Source organism: Sparus aurata, chromosome 10 (genome assembly GCF_900880675.1).
Source record: "Sparus aurata chromosome 10, fSpaAur1.1, whole genome shotgun sequence".
NCBI classification, from domain to species: Eukaryota; Metazoa; Chordata; class Actinopteri; order Spariformes; family Sparidae; genus Sparus; species Sparus aurata.
In genome coordinates this window covers 33,182,107-33,202,590 of record NC_044196.1, presented here as the reverse complement: position 1 = coordinate 33,202,590, position 20,484 = coordinate 33,182,107, and the positions used below count along the sequence as shown (strand labels likewise).

Below are 20,484 nucleotides of genomic sequence, written 5' to 3'. Positions count from 1 at the left end.
TATTATAGGATGTGTTGAGGCTGCTGTCACTTGGAATGATCTGATGATATTCATTTCTTTTCTCAGCGTAACTGTGAAAAAGAAAAGGTTATAATATTAATGTTACATGATCTATGAATCATATAATATTCATATTAAATTATGTTTAAAAACAATGTATTAATTTGGGATACAAATCCATAATGAGCCATTCCCCCAAACTAAATATAAGTACCAGAATTAATGCAAAATGATTTCAACAGGTTGAAAACTCATCTAACTACTACACTTGTCCTAACTACTAGAATTGCTGACAGCATTAACTACGTGTTTGTTACACAGAGTGCCACACCTTATGCTAACTGACCTTTGGAATTTAAACTTCCTCCTTCAGTTCTGCAACAGGAATTAAACTTTGAATAAGCAGAGCTGTGGAATTTCCATTAATAGACTTTGGTGGTCTCAGGTACAAGGTGAAATATTGTGTTTTCATGTAAACTTTCATTCTGATGACATCAAATAACCACAAGAGTGGAAACTGAAGGAGAGTAGGTCTACATGACTGTGCTTCTTTAAGGTGAGAACACTGATGATTTTATGATATAATTTGATGGTGAGTGTTAAGAGAGTTGTAGGAAAATGAACTTACAATGTTGAAGTAAGGCGTCCACTGCAGTATGAATCCTATTGATCAAAACTTAACATGCTGTGCTTTATCTGAAGTTCTTCCTGCCTCTGACTCTCTCTGTCACGAGACGATAAAATACCTGTCTGATGATGGGTTGGGCTTCTACAGTGTGGGAGGACTTGCCTCTTCTACTCTTTACTTCCTGAACATTGTTCTGTGACTGTTCTGTCACCATAGTCTACATACATACGATCTACAAAGAGTGTCTTATTGGTGAAGGGTTTTGGCACTGTATCCAGCCTTAAAGAATACCTGGACAGGGTTGGGGTGAGCAGGTGAAGGCAGTTGAGCTGACTGCTGAGCAGAGAGACGCCAGAGAAACCTGCATGTGAGCAGAGAGACACAAACACATGAAAACATGCACGCGGGATCAAAAGACACAAGACACTATACTTGAAGTTTTATCTGGAGAGTCACCAGATGAGGCAGGACAATCTGGCACTGACAAGAGGCGAAGACCAGGATTATGAAGAGGCAGCAGATACATTGATGAGTCACAGATGTGTCTCTCGGCTACAGCAGTGACACCACAAGCACAAGCACACACACACACACACAAGGAAGTATCAGTTGAGGGGAAAACAGCGGAGAAACAGGTTAAAAAAATAAAACTCCTGCTGTGAAGCTCTGATGGCCAAACGATCGATGTGGATATGAAGCCTGCTGACTTGAAATGGTATTAGCTGTCTTATACTGAAGTGAACAATTTCATTATACGAAGACATATTATGTAACTCTAACTGTTATGTAGACCTGTTCTCGTGGTGACAGGCAGTTGATTTTCAAAAAAGGAAATGCGGAACAACATAGTCAAGCTTTCTGGGATCAAAGTACATAGATGTGAGCACTGAGACTGGACCGCATCTGTAAAGTTGATCTTATGAAACCAAAACAAGGAGCTGAAAGACATTAAAATGTTTCAGACTTCACAATAAAGTGAAATAGACTTGTGTGGCCGACGGGCCAAAGTTGGTAAAGATTAAGATTTAGCTTTGACACAGATTTTCTCGCAAAATTCATATAATCACAATATAATTTGAAGATGAGTGTTAAGAGAAATGTAGGAAAATGAACTTACAATGTCAAAGTAAGATGTCCACCGGAGTATGAATTCTATTGATCAAAACTTATCCTGCTGTTTCTTCCTGCCTCTGACTCTCTCTGTCACGGATAGGAAAATACCTGTCTGATGATGGGTTGGGCCTCCACAGGGTGTGGGAGGACTTTCCACTTCTACTCTTTACTTCCTGAACATTAATCTGTGACTGTGAGTCTGCATACATCAGCCTTAAAGAATACTTGCAGGCACTATTCTGGGTTAAAGAATGGGGCAGGTAAAAAGTAATTTAACCTCTCTGTACATTAACAGTTAATATTTGGGTTAAAAGACACTAGAGCTGTAACCATGTCAGATATTTGGTGGTAAAGCACAAAGCTACTTTGTAGTTTTGACACAGATATTTCCATATATTTCCTTGAATTAAAATATTTCCTTGTATAACATCAGAATATAAATCCTTGCTGTTGTATTCTTTAAGGTAAAATGGTGTTGAGTGGTGCCCCATGTCCTCACTAGGGATGTCCCGATCCGATTTGTAGGATCGGGATCGGGCCGATCTGGGCATTTTTTGAACGTGGACCCAAACCCGATTTTTATTTTTATTTTTAAATGTCGAAGCACAAGTTGTGGCAGAACGCAGACGCGCACACAACGTTACTCTGGCAAATCTGTCGATAAAGTGTCTGCAGTGTGGAAATAACTTAGATTAGAAAGCGAAAGCAGTCCAACGGCGACACGTAACATCTGCTATACAACCGTTTCGCGGAGCTGCATTTAATCAGGGGCGCTGCCAGGGATTTTGGGCCCCGTGAAAAGAAATATTACTGGGCTCCTGTATAGCCGGCCATAAGGCCGGCGAAAATGTGTTATGCTGTTTACATAAAACTGTGCATTTTAATGATATTTTTGACTATAATTTCCTATATGTGTGAAAAGAACAACATGACAGTCACTTGGTAGGGGAAGCACTGAACACTCAGAATACAATGGAATTTAGATTCATTGTCTGCAAGTCTGCAACTTTAATGGTCAAAATATAAAATTCTCTTAAATTAAATTACCTGAAAAATACAAATGCATGACATACATGAATTATATAGCATTTCCTGTAATACCATTTGAAATAGCATCACCATCACCAGATTCAAGTTTTCTCCCACCATTCTGTTTTACTGTCAGTGATTTGATCAAAAATAACTAAAGAAAATGTGATTTTCACAACCAGTACCCCACTGCTCACTGTCTCCCTCTTGTAGCCCTGCATTTAGGTCTAATTTATCTCCAAAATTACTATTACTATTACTATATATAGCAATACCACACAATTTCTCTTTCAAACATGCACAGCACCCCCCACACACACACTTAGACCAGCCACTGCCCTCAATGTAAAAACTGTATGCTGCCTTACATTATGTTTTTGTTGTTGTTTTTATTAAGTTTGTTATATACGTTTATATTTTGTTTTCAAAAAATCTATTAAAAATAATAATAATAATAATAATTAATCTCCAAAACTGTACGTGGTGGAATTAGAGTTGGGATGGAAAAAAATACATAAATGAGGCTCTATGGTCGTTGCGATTTAATATTAATAAAGTTTGCAGGTGCAGGGGGAGGTGGGGGTGCTGGGGCTGGTTCAGGGGGGTAGGTGGCTCACGGGGCTCACAGACAGCTGCGGCTGCTGCTGCTGCTGCACTTGACGTGCCTGTTCAAACATGCATCATTTTTGACAGGAGGGGTGGTCAACTGATTAAATATGGGCAGCTTGCTAAACGTGAACAGTGAAATCTAAAAATCCAGAGTTTGTGAGAAAAGTGAGCTAGCCTAAAAACCACAAGTTTAAAGTTAAGACAAACAACAAACTAATGTGTTCCAGAACTTTCCCTCACATGAACCAAACCCACCTTGTTTCTGGAAAAACTGGGTGACATACTGACGCCCCTTTGCTTCTCTCCCCTGCCTAATCTTATTGTCTTTCCTTTTTTGGCTACCCGACTTCTGAGGCACTTTGCCTTCTCTCGGTCTCCTTACTGACTGACTGACACTCGGCACCACGCAGCAGTTCAGTTGATTTGATGGGAGGACCGAACCATTTTACGTAAGGGGGGGGCTTAAGAAATGTTTCTAAAATAAACTTAGTGTTATTATCAGTGCATTAAATGATGTATATTTATGATTATAAACTAACAAATTAGTGTCATATTATTTTTGTCAGTATTACAATTTGATTAAGGGCCTTTCTGGGCCCCTGTCAGTTATGGGCCCCTCGAATCCTTCCCCTTCCCCCCCCCCCCCCCCCCCCTTTTCGGCGCCCCAGCATTTAATACAACACATTTGTTACGGTACATAAAAAACAAAAACTCAAAGATTACGAGTTAACTCAAGCAATACAGGCAAAGACGATGAAGCAAAAAAACACTCGCGGATACCCTCAAAAGGAAAGAGAAATATCCTCGAGACAGCGACATGGGCGGAAATATTACACAGAGGTCATTAAATGAATCGCTCTGGATAACCAGCTCATGTTCGTCACCTGGCAATACATTATATTGACTCCACTTTTGAGTTACAACGTGCCAGTATGCGCACTAGTTTCGTGGGTCTCATACAGCAGAGCATGTAAAACAGGCAATCGAGGAGACGCTGACCGCGTGTGAAATAGACGAGCAACGCGTCCACGTCTTTTTATGTGACAATGTAAGGAATATGTAAAAGCAGTGGATGATATGGAGGCATCAAGCGTGGGCTGCGTCTCACACACTTCAGCTGGCTGTACACGAGGGTCTGCTGTCACAGTGCAGCGTCACACACTCACCTGCCAACACAAGGAAGGTGGAGGCCAATGTTGCAATAGCATATGCAGAATAAGGAAGAGCCATATGAAAGTATATACTTTGTTTCAACAAAATAAAAAAACCTATTAAGGAACAGCTTTGATGCAGGTACTTTGTTTCTAAATGCAGCTGTATTATCCAGGAAAATATTAGTTAAGGCTAAGTATCGGATCGGGACTCGGTATCGGCAGATACTAAATATTGAAAGACTCCAATGGGGATCGGTGTAAAAAAAAACCTGATCGGGACATCCCTAGTCCTCACTGCAGTGGCCCAGGTTTTTTTTTAATTCTGACCTGTGGCCCTTTGCTGTGTGTCACATTGTGCATTCAACACTCAACTTATTGTGATAAACTAGAGCAAAAAGTTTGTCTCTTGTCAGTTTAACATGTTAATTTGAATCATCATCATACAAATATCAGCTTTTAGATCCCAAAGTCCTTTGTTAATGTGTCATTATATTGTGAGATTTCCCCGTCACAAAGTAATGAATGCTTCTTAGAGAGGAGAAGATGAACTGTGACTGATAGAGCCAGAGCTCTAATACTAATGATCAATGAATGATAAAACACATCTTACAATCATACTTTTACACATTTATTTTGATACTCAGCTGACTAAATGTACAGTATATTTTGAGAGTAACATTCAATATGCTTAAAACAAAAATCATACAAAAGAATCTGCAAAGGGGTGTGATACTTTATCACGGCCAGAGGGAGGCACTGTGGGCCCATCAGAACACAGAACCCCAGTGCTGATAAGGCAACATACTGTACATTACCACAGGGTAAGAGGACATGAGGTAAGTGGCAACCACACCTGCTTCACCCTCAGTAGTACAATGATCCTTCTCTCAGGTCCTGGTGTATATTTTTGGGGTATAAAACCATTAGCACAGGGGAGATTAAACCGAAATGTAGACATCCAAATAGATCAAATCGTATTTCAAATCTTTCCAACCCCAGGAATGTCGGCTGGATTATTAGGAGAATAACCAGCTGCCTTGTACGAGTGTCCACCCTCTTGACTGTCCCTCTCGTTCTTTGTGAAATGGTCGTATCTCTGAAAGTCTGAGAGGCCATGAGAACAGATAATAGGACAAGGCCAGTGAGAAACTGACGGGATTCCAAATACTACTTGATCCGGCTCTTATTTGTGACAGAAAACTATGTAGGAATTGATATTTGTCAGTTCATTAAGTCTGTTCCCTTCACAAATATATCTTTTGAGTGGAAGACGTTCGATTGCAGGACAGGCAATAAGGCACAGCCCCTCACAAGCTCAAGTCAATGATGATGTGCTCAAAGATCTGCGTGTTTCCCTTGAAGCTGGAGGTGAAGATGAAGTCCCTGCGGTCAGTGGAAACCACAGTGAAGGAGCGCGGCGCCTGGATGTACACCTCCTTGAAGCGCTCAAAGAGTTTCTCTTCATTATCCCACAGGTAGATCTGTGAGAAGGTGTAATCGCTTCCCAGGGCCAGGTAGTAACGTTCTTTGAAAAGGAACGGCTGGAGAATCATGGAGCCTCGAGAGGGCAAAGCCTGGATCTCTGTAAATTGTTTGGCACCCCAACGTAGAACTTTGGAGTCACCGATATAACGTGTCATAGCCAGTTTATTTTCTCTGCAAAAGCACGTGTTTCTGTCAACGGGGCAGGAAGATGCAGACTTGTTCAATTTTTTCAGTTTTAGCACAATAAGAGCACAAAGCCTGTCACTGTCAAAATAAAGAGAAAGATAATAAAAGACCAATAGGAAAAAAACAAACTCTCACCACTCTCGTAGTCTAAAGACAAATGTATTATCAATGTGTTTTGGGTTGTTTTCTTGCATACAACACAATACAAAGACCATTTCAGAAAAACATCAGTATAATATTATCATCTGTCTGCAAAAACTTCACTAACATTTGGTAATTCCCATATAATTTCCATATAAAAAGAAAGTAATTATAATATATAAATATATATAATATAAATATATAATATAACTAAAACAAACATGATCAAACATTACTCATTTTTATAACCAACAGAAAACCTTATAATACAGAGAATCTCTTTAAAAACAACCTGCATGTTGTACAGCTTTCATATTTCATTATATTGTTTTAATTACAATATACCAGAGATGGGACCAAGTCACATCTGTGCAAGTATAGTGTAAAATAACCATAGTAAGTAGATAGTGGTCAGTATAAAATAACCACAGTTAGTAAATAGTTACTAATGATAACTGATAATAACTGTTATAATGATAAAAGTAAGAAACAAAGGGTAACAAGTGTGAAAGAGTTGCTGAAACATATTGCTGGGCACCAGCTGACTGAAAAGTGCATCTACTGTTTAAAGCTGCTATAGTCAGATGATGTCAAGCGTGAAAATGTAACCACAAATCTAAGAATTACATCATATAACCAAATATGTAACACTTTCATTATGTTTAAAAATGCAGTGCCAAGAGTGGTCAGATATAATGGGATATATCAAGGAGGGGAGTGAATTATCAAAAACCTGAAGGCCTCAAGGCCAGAGTTTCTAAGAGCCGGTGATAGCGGCACAGAGTAAGCCCCAATGTAAAAAATCCAAAGCGAGGCGAGGTGCAACTGGTCAACATGCAGTTCTGCACGTACGCCAATCTTCGCGCAAGCGCAGAAGGTAATACAGGGTTTTTCCACTAGAGGTACAGGGATTTTCCATAAGAAATATGGTATTTTTCCATAGAGAAATAACAGTGTCAGCAGAAATTAAGCAGAATGATGATTGGTTGAGGCCATGTTGTCCGAACGGACACACCCACTTTTCTGTGTTTAAAAGAGGATGTTCGGGGCTTTGAGCCTCAGGTCAGTTTGTTTTTTTCACAGATTTTGTCTGCGTCTGATCCCGCTCTTTTTTGCCAGCAAAAAAAGTTCTATTGTACTCATCCTTGAAGACTCCTGGTGACTTTTTGATCTTTGAAATCTCTTGGACCAACCAAGAAAAGAGAAGTCATTTTACGACACAAGTCTCAAGTAAGTCTCAAGTCTTAACCTTTAAGTCTCAAGTAAGTCCCAAGTCATTTTTTCTTGGGCAAGTCAAATCAAGTCAAGTCACAGGTTATATCAAGTCGAGTCAAGTCAAGTCCTGTACTAGGTCAAGTCAAGTCCAAGTCAAGTCACCTTATTATTGCAATTTAACCTGCAGAATCTGATCTTAATAAAGTGAAAAGACAAGATATAAGTAACTGTCAGTAAAAATCAATGGCCAATGTGTCCAACCTACATTGTAATTACTGACATTCAGTAAAATACATCAAACAAAACAAAAATTTACATTTACTCAGCTGTTAACCCAAATCAACTTCATATGCTGTTTTTTAACTAGGGGTTACTTCAATTTAAAATCCTATTTATTTAATGTACTGTTTTAACATGTATTCCATTTGAAATTATATTTATTTACTTTGCTAAGTTTTAAAACCATATTTGTGTCATGATTTGTTTTTAAGCAGCATCTACTTTATTTGCTAGCGTTTTAGCTGGTAGTAATTACTCAATTTTAAGACAATTGCTTCATTTAGTCCATCTCAAACAGTATTCATTCAACTTCACAAACTTAGTTACTACTACTACTACTTTTAGGTGACTTCATCCCTGCAATATTTACTTTGCAGGGATAACCCCCGTGTGCACGTCTGTGCGTGCGCACGCGCGTGCACACACACACACACACACAGGTAGCGGCCAAATTCATGCAGGCGGCCCGCCATTGCTTGAGATAGTCAGGGAAAACACTGGGTAATGATTTGGTGTTGGCGGGCTTGTATGTTATTTAGCTCATTTAACCCTGTGTAGCTCGTTCGTTAAACGTACAGCCGGTCTTGTGATGAACCGGTCGGAAGGTTCGCTCGCGTTTTCTGGAGTTAATTTTGGCAAATTAAAAACAAGAAGTTCCACCAAACCGACCCTTCCCACCCCCACCTCCGTATCATATCAAGCTAAAGTTAGCTAACTACCGACTAGGCTAACAGGATAATATTAGCTAATTGACAAGCACTTACTGGGTAGAATGGCTCTTCAAATGACGAACAAAGTTTGAAGTTGTTGCTTGGCTGTCCGAGATGTTTATGTCGCATGTCTTGCACTTTGCTGTGCATCTTTTGTCGTCAAAATGGTAATTCCGAAAGCCAAAGACGACTCTCGGTACCCCTCCCGCTGCCATGTTGATGCAGATCTGATATGATAGGGCGAGTTTCTCAAATAAACACATAAGGTATGTAGAGAGGGCATGATTGATTGACAAGGTAGTGATCCAATCATGACAACGCCATTCTCAGCCTGCGCTCCTACCGGGTTATGGATATGTATATATATTTTCTTTTAATTAATGTATTAATTTATATTCAAACTGAAATCATGAACTGAATAACACTCAAGTCATTCAAGTCATTGTGTCTCAAGTCAAGTCAAGTTCCAAGTCATTAACTTCCAAGTCCGAGTCGAGTCTCAAGTCTTTTATTTTTTTTTCAAGTCAAGTCACATGTCATCAAAACAGCGACTCGAGTCGACTCGAGTCCAAATCACAGTGACTCGAGTCCCATCTCTGCAATATTCACATAATGAGAGGACGCACTTAGACTTATTTTTACATTTTTGACACCCTCCTTACTCAAGCGAAGAAGTTCAACTCACGTTCTCTATTTCTTTAAAGTACAGGTCTTTAACATCAGCCGTGTCAATGACAGACCGGGGTCAAGGTCCTACCGTTGGAGTTGACGTAGAACTACATCAGCACTCATTTAATTACCTGAGGTAGCTTTTTCAGTGATAGCCCGAAAAGAAAGGTTCCATTTAGTTAATGTGGAAACATTTAGAGGCTTGTAGACTTGTCTTTTTACTATACAGTTGACTTTGAAGCTCCAGATCAGTGGCAAAATAAGCAAACGTAGAAGTCGGGGTGCTGATTTACAACCACCCAGCATCAGGTCTTGTTGCATTAATGCAGTTCAATCAACTCAACTAGGTTGCGGCAGGACTTGGCCCAGACAGAAGTTGAGATTCTTGAACTGGCCTGCCAACATGATCCTCCTCTGTGGATGACTTTACAACTCTGGAGAACATTGTTCCAAACATTTCCTTCACAGGCGACCTTAAATTCCACCCTCTGCTCTTGGCAAACAGATAAACACACCCGAAGAGATCTGGAAACATCAACATCAGATCAATGTCGGCTGCGTCCTTGGGACTGCAAACAGATAGAAAAATCAATTGCACGACAATCAAATAAAAAATAGAGCTGGCACAAACTGTGGTAAATCAGGTAAAGTTTGTGTTAAGATTGACTTTAGCAACAGACACCAGCAACCACTTGAGGGGGCAGATGTTCCAAACAACAGCATTATTGTAACATGAAGGCAGTGGAAGTGGGGAGATGGAATGACACATTTATGACTGAATGTTATCAATAACACCTTTAAGGCCCCTCATCATCTGTAACTCAGTTTGACTTACGGGTGCTGGTGGAGGTTTCGTATGAAGCGCAGGAATGCCAGTGTGCTGTCATCGTATCTATTTTTGGGATCCATCTTCTTCACCAACTCTGCCAACTGCAACACCAAAAACAACTAGAACTGCAAGCAGTTATGAACGGGGGCCAAGCCCCCCTGCGCAACTCGGACCCCGTGCACCGCAGAGCTCACGGAAGTTGGCCCCAAAGGATGACGGGCTCGAGGCAAAAGTGAGGACAAAGGCCAACGTCTGAGCCGTGGTATTCGCTGTAATGGGAGGTGCACCTGAAGTGCAAAAGGCTGAATGTGTGCCGATTTGGATTTGTTGTACTAAATCACGCCCACATTGACCAGTCATGACCACCTTCAAGATATGGCCTCAGGATTGGCCCTACATCATACCGACCAAATTTGGTATAGCCATTCTGTTGCCATCTAAACAACAGAAGTGAGGGACCGCTGGCAAGCTGCTGCCGCGCCTCCTCCACTATTTTTACTGTTTTTGTGATATTTTACTTTTCTTTTGCTCGTGTTGTGCATGAACTCTGGACTTTAATGCCATCTGTTAGATTCGGCTCGTTCGACCTAACGCTCTGTCACACTGAAACGCCAGTTAAACAGTCTTTACCTGTCTGCTGCTACTGCCTCGCCACTGGTTAGCGTCCGAGCTAGCTTCACCGGTACAAGGCTCACCTGCAAGGGATTCCTGGGACTCCTCTCCGCACTCTGTGGCTGGATAGCCTGCTCTGTCGTGCCCCACGAAGCACGCCCCAGCCGACTGGTCCGCTGCCACCCTGCCAGCTCTCCTGGACGCTTACCTGCGCCCACGGATTGCTGTCTTATGCGGAGGACCCGACACACCAGTTGCCCCGAGGGTGTTCGCCTGCCGGTCTGCTAGCCTGCTGCTAATCCCCGGCGTCGCTCAGCCGTTTCAACGTCTCCAGCGAAACTACAACCTCCACGCTTCACTTCTCTGCCTCCACCACACTGGTCCTGTGGCCTCATCACCTGGATCAACTACCGCTGGACGACATCGCTGACCATCTTGCGTCATGTGGATTTTTAACCTGTTACTCTGGATTGCGCTGTGTCTGACTCTGACGAGCGCTACTCTGCCACTCCGTTACTCGGTAACGGAGTTGTTACGCCTTCGGATCTTCTCCAGGACCCCTCCACTACAGCTTGCACACCGCCACAACATTCTCAAACCACCGAAATACATCCATCGAGGCTCTGGACGAAACTTTCAGTACAGTCAACACATCAGCAACACAAACATCCGCTCTTTTTGGTCCACTGAGCCCCGCCCCCCTCCCCGCTCTGCCCGTCCTGTCAGTCCTGTCAATCACAATGTACTGTCCCCCCTGCTCAAAGCAACCACATACACACCACTCACCTGTCTGAAACTCTGTCTGCTGAACATCAGATCCCTCAGTAACAAGGCTGTCCTGATCGCCGACTTTATTGCTGACCATAAGCTGGACATTTTATGCCTCACTGAGACCTGGCAACAGCCAAACGACTTTTCCCAGCTAAATGAGGCTGCTCCACCGGGTTTTTCTTACATTAGTAAACCCCGTGCTACAGGGAGGGGGGGGCGGTCTCGCTCTCCTTCACCGTGATAACCTCAGAGTCACTCCTGTCAATGTCCCCCATCACTCCTCTTTTGAATGTTTAGCTGCAAAACTCACAGGCCCAAAACCCACTATCATTGTTACCATCTACAGGCCACCAAAACCCTCTGCTGTTTTCCTCAATGAATTCTCATCACTACTAACATCTGTATGTGCCATGTCCCCCACTGTTATCCTCCTCGGCGATTTCAACATCCACATTGACAACCCGTCCAGTACCTTTGCCAACGACTTCACATCACTCCTAGACTGTCTCGGTATCACACAACATGTCAACCTACCAACCCATAACAAAGGCCACATACTGGACTTAATCTGCTGCACTGACATCACTCCCACCAACCTTGACATCACGGATTTCCCCATCTCTGACCACAAAGCTGTACTTTTTGACATTCACACCCAACTTCACAAAGTCAAAGAACAACGGACCATCTCCTTCAGAAACATCAAACATATCAACACAACAGATCTCTCCACCCTGATCAGCTCCTACCCCAGCCCTCCCCCAGCATCCTCCCCTGCTGACCTGGTGACTCATTACAATAACTGTCTCTCCTCTTCCCTCAAGACCCTGGCTCCTCTGAAAACCCGCTCAGTCTCATTTAATCACACTGCTCCCTGGTTTACCCCTGACCTACGCCAGCTCAAAGCCACAGGCCGTCGACTGGAGCGACTGTACAAAAAAACAGGACTCACCGTACACAGTCAAATGTACTCGGACCACCTGCATCACTACAAGAACGCCCTCATTACTGCCAAATCCTCATACTACTCCAACCTCATCAACACTGGTACAGGCAACAACAGAGTCCTCTTTGCAACGATCAGCCACCTAATTCAGACTCCGAAAACCCTCCCACCAGACATATCCACCGATCAGTGCACTGCCTTCCTGGACTTCTTCAGCTCTAAAATCAATACCATTCACCAACAACTGGCCTCATCCTGCATTTCGTCAAAAGATCCAGCCTGGATGATCACCTCTGGCCAACCTCTCATCAGCTCCCTCTCTGACTTCACCCCAGTATCAGAACACACCATCTCTGACCTCATCCACAAAGCCAAAGCCACCACCTGTCAGCTTGATCCTCTTCCCACCTCCCTCGTCAAAGCCTGTCTGCCATCCATTTCTCCCATGATCACCAACATAATTAACTCCTCCCTCACCACTGGCACTGTGCCCCCCACTCTCAAACTGGCTGCTATCACACCCATCCTGAAAAAACCTGGTACTGACCCAAATGACCTTAACCTTTACCGGCCCATCTCCAACCTCCCCTTCATCTCCAAAACACTTGAAAGGGTGGTTGCTGCACAACTACAGTCCCACCTCGACACTTACAAACTCCATGAACCTTTCCAATCCGGCTTCCGTCCAAAACACAGCACTGAAACAGCCCTTGTCAAAATCACCAACGACCTCCTCTGTGCAGCTGACTCCGGACTTCTTACAATTCTCATCCTCCTCGACCTCAGCGCAGCATTCGACACTATCTCCCACACACTACTCCTGGACCGCCTGGCTGGCATTGGGATCACTGGTGCTGCACTCCGTTGGTTTACATCCTACCTCACTGACCGCCAACACTTTGTGCAAATAAGGGACCACAAGTCTGGGTGTTCGGGTGTTTCACTGGGTGTCCCCCAGGGGTCAGTCTTGGGTCCACTCCTCTTCATCATCTACCTCCTCCCCCTGGGCACAATCCTCCGTCATCATGGGATCCTCTTTCACTGCTATGCCGACGACACACAGGTCTACATCTCCTCCAAACCCAACGCCGCCATCCCTCCCACCTCCCTCAGCACCTGCCTCGAAGACATCCGGAGCTGGATGAGCAGGAACTTCCTGAAGCTCAATGGCAATAAAACTGAGGCCCTGCTCATCGGCTCCAAATCCACCCTCACTAAATCACAACACACCCCAGCCCCACCCATCATCATCGACGGATTCCCTGTACCCTTCTCCCCACAAGTCAAGAGCCTCGGCGTCATTCTGGACAGCACCCTCTCATTTGCACCCCACATCAAAAACATCACCCGGACTGCCTTCTTCCACCTCCGAAATATCTCCAGACTCCGCCCATCACTGTCCCAGTCCAGCACCGAAATCCTGGTTCATTCACTTGTCACTTCCCGCATCGATTACTGCAATGCCATCCTCACCGGACTCCCCACCAAACTCATCAACAGACTGCAAATCATCCAGAACTCAGCTGCCCGGATTATCACCCGCACCAAATCATCTGACCACATCACCCCTATTCTCATCCAACTTCACTGGCTCCCTGTACAATACCGCATCCACTACAAAAACCTCCTCCTCACATACAAAGCTCTCCACCATCTAGCCCCCACCTACCTCTGCAACCTCCTCCATGAATACAGCCCCTCTCGCACCCTCCGCTCAACCTCTGCTGGACTGCTAACCATCCCCACACCACGCCTCAGTACCATGGGTGCCCGAGCCTTCAGCTGCTCGGCACCCAGACTATGGAACTCTCTCCCCCCACACATAAGACAGTCAGACTCCATCACAACATTCAAATCCAAACTCAAAACCCACCTGTTCAAACTGGCATACTCACTCTGACTGGTCACTGTGCACTACACCTTTCTTTTCCTTTTTTATATCAATGTTTGTTTTTAATATTCTGTGATACTATGTGGTGATATTACTCTGTGATTTTATGCTTTTATCCTATGTAAGGTGACCTTGGGTGACTTGAAAGGCGCCACCAAACAAATAAAATGTATTAAAATGTATTATTCAGGAGACATGAACTTTCCATATTTTTAGCACCCCCTAGTGGCCAAAATTCTCAAAATTCGGATCATCCCATCCCAGTGTCATGTTACCAAGGATGTGAAATTTGGTGTTAATAGCATTTAGTTTGACCGAAATATCAAACACTCTCCATTTTTATAGCTAGCTACAGAACTTTGTTCGTTAATAATCTGCTTTTTTTTTTGACTGAGCAAAATTCTTTTGATAACTTTAGATCAGGTCCAGCTGAAGAGTGTATGTGCCAAGTTTCATGCAGACCAGACAAAATCCCTAGGAGAAGTTCGAAAAAGTAGGTTTTCCAGTTTTTGCGATTTAGCGGAAAAAAAATTCTAGGCGGAAGTGGGCGTGGCCAATCGCAAAATGATTCGGCTCCATTTTTGAATGTGCGACATACGGTGTGGGAGTTATAGGCAAAAACGCGTTGGCCTAGGTTATAGCGCCCCCTGCCGGTGAATATGTGTAGTTTTTTGTGTCTGAGATATTTGCAGGAGTCTGGACCAACCCTCAAAATTGCATTGCTCTCCCTTGCACGGTTTAGCCTGCAGCACCACTTTTAGCCGGAGAAAAATAAAAATAAAAATCTTTACAATTACAATAGGGTTCCTAGCACCGCTGGTCCTAGGAAACGCGTATGCTTGCATACGCGTTCCCTTGGCCCCTCGGGCTTGGCCCCCTAACTAGTCATTAAGTGGAATTAAGGAATAGAGAAGTTCCAGTTGTTGTACAGTTGTCACCTCAGTTTTCCACTGTTTGAAGGATCCATCCCCGACACATTTCTCCAACGAAGAAATTAATTCCTGGTCAGCATCTTTCCACTTTTCCACCTCCTTTATGTTTCCGATCCTTCTCAAGTATTCAAGTCTCCTGAAAAATAAAATGTGTTTAAGATGCTTGTTTAGTGAAATGGAAAAAGAGACAACACGTGGAGTTTTACTAGCCATGTCAGAACTCTGTAGACGACAATGTTGGTCTGTTGCTCTGTTAGTCCATCACTTGGATTGAAAGAAACAACTGTTTGATGGATTGCCATTCATGATTCATCAAAAGATGGATCTTAATGACCCCTGAAATGTTCTTCAGTTCTATCATTAAGTCAAATTCTCAATTTATCCAGTAGTTGGGATTCAGACCAAACACATACAAAATGAATTCCCATCAACCAAGTTTAGGTCTGGTAGGAATTAGCATCTACATTATAAGCATTGTTGGTGACCATAGTAGACAATATACCTTCTTAGTATGAGCATGTTAGCATTGTCATTGTTAACCTGTTAGCATGCTGATGTTAGCATTGAGATGAAAGCACCACTGTGCCTTTAAGAGCAGCCTCACTGAGCCACTCGTGGTCATCGACTCTCGTTAACACAATGCGAGCTACTATACACAGAAATAAAAGGTGACAATGAAACTGATGCTACCTCTCACGTTTCCAGAAGAAGGGATGACTCAAACATTCTTTCACTGTGGGTCTGCTGTCTTGTTCTTTACTGATCATCCACTCGATGAGGTCCTTTGCCACCAAATCTTCAACATGGTCCAACTTGTACAAACCTTGATGAATGTTGTACTCACATTCAAAGGTGTCGCCAAAAGGATGTTTTCCTCCTGAGAGGATGTAATAAATGAGCATCCCTGCCACCTTGAGAATTAAGAGAACAGTTTTGCAATATATGAAGTATTTTCTCCAAGTCATCAATTGAGTTTACATAGCAGTAAAACTGACCTGTATATCAGTGCTCCGCTTGTATCGTATGTCAGTTTCTCCTGTTAAAGTCTCCCTGGCCATCCAGCATTTAGTTCCTGCTCTGCCTGTGGGACAAGTTGTTTGTCCTGTGGATAACTGTCTACTGATGCCAAAATCAGCTAATCTCGCCCTCCTGGTAACATCTGCAGGACAAATCAAAGAAGACAAACTGTGACATTAAAATCTTTTTTCATACATATAAATTCAAATGTTGTTGTTATTTTAATATTTTAAACTTTCCTTACCAATCAAAACATTCTGTGGTTTGAGATCACGCTGGAGAATTGGAGGATTTTGACAATTAAGCACTTTTAAACTCTCCAGAACCTGATAGACAAGTTTCTCTTTCAGCAGACCACCATCATTGTTTCTGATGCATTCTTCCAGGGTGTATTCACAAAGCTGAAGACCAAGATATCCAAAGTCCTCATCCTCTGCAAAGTCAACGTATCGTACAATAGATTGATGATCAAGTCCTGGAAGTCGTAAAAATCCCTCTTCATTCCTCAGCGTTTTATAGTGGCTTTTTTTCATTCTCTTAATAGCAACCTTAGTGCCATCATCTCTCAGCCCCAAGAAGACTTCAGTACCATCACTGCCCTCTGCTATTCGGAACTCTTCATCTTTCACATAAATCATGCTCCCAATTCTGGTTACTCTGCTTCTATCAGTGCTAACCAGATTCTCTAATTTTTCTCTCCACCTCTTGCTGATTTGTAGCCATGTGTGTGTATCTGATGACACAGTGGTGTTGGAGTGGAGTGGCTGAACATTTGAAGTTGACTCCACAACAGGAACTGATGTTGGATCAGTTGCATCACTCAAATACTTGTCATTTGGGTCTTCTTCCCTGTTTGATTTTTCCTTCTCCTTCTTTTTCTTCTTCTTCTTTTTCCTCGGCCCAGGTGAGGCTATACAGTCCTCACATTCCACATTTGGTTTGCTGAAGTGATTTTTCAGTCTTCTGAGAACTTCTTTCAGCTTGTCATTGTTGCTCATTTCTGCAGACAGCAGTATGTCCTCAGGCACTGCAGTTATCCCCACTGATGTAAAGATGTCACCCACATGTTCAACTGAAAGTAAGTTTGCAATGACACCATATGTGAAGACTCTGATGTCTGAGGAGTGATGGTCCTTTACAAAAGGAGCAACTGCTTTGCACAATTTCTTGACAAACTTCAGATCCCAGTTATCTGTGCCTTTTGTTTTCTGTGTTATCACATACAGTGTTTGCAGAACAGGTCCACATACATCATGTTTCATTCCTAAGAAAAGCCTGTACAGTAGCTGGGGGACTAAAGCTTGTGCTTGCTCATTTGGTATTTCCTCCACATTACACAGAACTGCATATAAAGTAAGAGTTGCCTGATGTACATGCTCCTGGAGAATGTTTGGAAAACGTCTGACTGCTCCTTTAATGTAGGTGTTCAGATTTCCAGTGTCCTTCAGCCATTTGATACTTCCCTGGCAGTATTTCTCTTCACCTGACCCAGTTACATTAAAATGTGTTTCAGTCATGGTCAGATGGGTCTGGGGGTCCTCCAACAGCATATGACTGTCAAACTTTTTGAACACTTGTTCAGGTGTTTTACTTTGCACAGCAATTGAAGCATCTAGGAAATATCTGATTTCAGAGCAGAATTGATCTCCTTTCAATGTGAGCTTTTGAATCATCTGACTCAATTTTTCATTGTGAATATCATGATTGGGATCAATGCCAGATACAAATTTTACCAGTGCACCAGCAGAGATGAGCACTTTCACAACATCCTCTCTGTCATAGATGGCAGCAGCTTGCAGTGGTGTGTATGGCTGTAGATTACATCCATGTGGATTAGCTCTTGCTTCAAGCAGTTTCTCCACAAAATCAACCGGTGCTTGGTATAGTGAGACATAATGCAGAGCTGTCAAGTCTTGCTCTGAAATACTGTTTGGTTTTGCACCCTGGTGCAAAAGGAAAGTAAAAATATCCCTGTTGTGAGTTACAACAGCAGCAGTCAGTGGGGTTATGAGGTCATTCCACTCTGTGCATGAGTAAATGCCATTAATGTTGTTCTCCTTTAGTAATCTTTTTAGCTTCTTGAGGTCATTGTCAATTACACACTGTATTATAGGATGTGTTCCTTGATGATGTCACTTGTAGCTGTGTGACGATATTCATTTCTTTTCTTCAGCCTAAATGTGAAAAAGAAAAGGGTATAATATCAATGTTAAAAAGACATATACATTCCTTTGAGACATTCAAATCATTTCTACAACTTGAAAACTCATCTACCTACTACACTTGTCATGTCTCATCACAAGACATTCCCTGTAACTACATATTCGTACATAAGTAGTATAGAAGTGATTCAAAATCATTTCTACACCTTGTAAACTCATCTAACTACTACACTTGTCCTAACTATTAGACTTGCTGACAGCATTAACTACACAGAGTGCCACACCTTTCCTTCAACTGACATTTAGAATTTAAACCTTCTCCTTCAGGTCTGAAACAGGAATTAAACTTTGAATAAGCAGAGCTGTGGAATTTCCATGAATAGACTTTGGTGGTCGTCGGTACAAGGTGAATTAAAGCTGCAAGCAGCGATGAACGGGCCCCCGCAGTCCATGAGCACCGCGGCATGCTGCCGTCGGGGTGTGCCGCGAAGATGTATTCAGGGCAACACCCTCTACATGTTTCAGCAATTTGGAGTAGATGGCAAATTGTATGTGGAAGTTATAATGAGTTGATGGTTTTATGGCGAAGCATCAAAATCGACCACACCACCACAGCCACCATGTGTGATGTAGGTGAAAGCTTTGAAAAAGTTTCGTCCAGGGTGCTACTTGCAAAGTTTCGTTCAAATCAGTCAAATGGCCTAAGAGGAGTTGGAAAAAGTAAGTTTTTCGTTCTTTCACAGAGCCTCAGTGGCTCAAGGGGAAGTAGTCACCTGGGTTTCAAGTCATTCGGACAGACAATGTGAAGATATGCAACACTTTGTGTTTTGAGCAAAATGTACAGGAAGTTGTTATTTAATAACTTGAGTATTGTTTGGAATATGAAAATTCTTTTAATAACTTTTTTTCTGCGCCTGGTGATTATACAAATGCGTACCGAATTTCGGTCATGTATGTGCATGTAGGAGGCGGGGCTTGGATTGTTATTATTCCAGGGGCGCTATAGAGTCCTCAGGTAATGCCTTTCGTTTACATTCAGCTATCGTCAGAAGGGCGTTGGCAATGATTCTACCAAGTTTCGTCTTAATCCGACCAAGATATAAAATATTTCAATTTATTGGACAGATCATTGTGTCATTTTGAGCAAAATGTACAGGAAGTTGTTATTTAGTAACTTCAGTATTGTTTGGAATATGATTTTTTTATATGTATATATATATATACACACTTTTTCGTCAGGAGTGCCCACAGATGCTGTGTGCAAAGTTTCCTGCAAATCGGTGAAATTGCCTGGGAGGAGTTCGAAAAAGTAGGTTTGCGTCATTTCCCAAATTTGCGGGGAAAAAACGGAAATGGGCGTGGCCTATGTCACGAGATTCAGCACAATCAGTTAATGCGTGGATATAAGATTTTTAACTGTGCAACAAAGTATATGAGTTATAAGCCAAAATTCACTTTCCTTGATTATAGCGCCACTTAGTGGTGGAAACTGAAGACGACATGGGCGAGCGGTCATAATAAGCTATAAATGCAGTGCATGTCCAAGCCCTTCAATAAAAATAATCGAAAATATTAATCTGGCAGTGTGTTCAATTATACAATACCTTAGTTCTACTGTTTTGGTCTTAAATCCGTGCCTAATCTGTCCCGTTTTGCTTGCGAAAAGCTGGAAAGCTGACAGCTTGTTTCGCGCATGCGCACTGTGACACTGAGTAGTACAGTTACTGCTAGAGGCTGTGTTTACTGTAGATGAGCATTTTGAATGGCAAAAAAGCTGTCAATGAAGCAGCTTATCTGCCACCGCGCATGCGCAAAACTGACTTGTTTGAATTGTTCAGCGGGAAACTGTCAGTGGTTCATTTCATCGTGTAGCCTGGGTCAAAATGAGTGAAAATATTAATTCTATTCAGTCTTTGCGCCAGAGTCCTGCACGGGTTCGGGTACCCGCGGGTACCCGACGGGTGACCCGCACAATTTGGATGAAACGGGTGAAAAATAATGTCCTGTGTCAGACACGGGTGCGGATCAGGTCGGACGCCTAGAGAGCGCGGGTCGGGTTTTGCGATTGTCATTTTCATGGCGTCAGGTGCAAAAAAAAAAAAAAAA

The 20,484-nt window shown here is 42.6% G+C and overlaps 1 protein-coding gene across 1 annotated transcript in view; it reads right to left on the bottom strand.

Annotated features, from left to right (window-relative positions):
* LOC115590301 (serine/threonine-protein kinase ppk4-like) overlaps positions 1–16,672 on the bottom strand; it is a 31,467-nt gene extending 14,795 nt beyond the window's left edge. Inside the window, exons 1-2 of the mRNA XM_030431641.1 lie at positions 16,461–16,672; positions 16,195–16,358 (exon numbers count right to left, since the gene is read on the bottom strand). Coding sequence (XP_030287501.1) covers positions 16,195–16,257 — 63 coding nt within the window. The 5' untranslated portion in view covers positions 16,258–16,358; positions 16,461–16,672. The remainder of the gene's footprint in view (positions 1–16,194; positions 16,359–16,460) is intronic.
* Between the last annotated feature and the right edge of the window lie 3,812 nt (positions 16,673–20,484).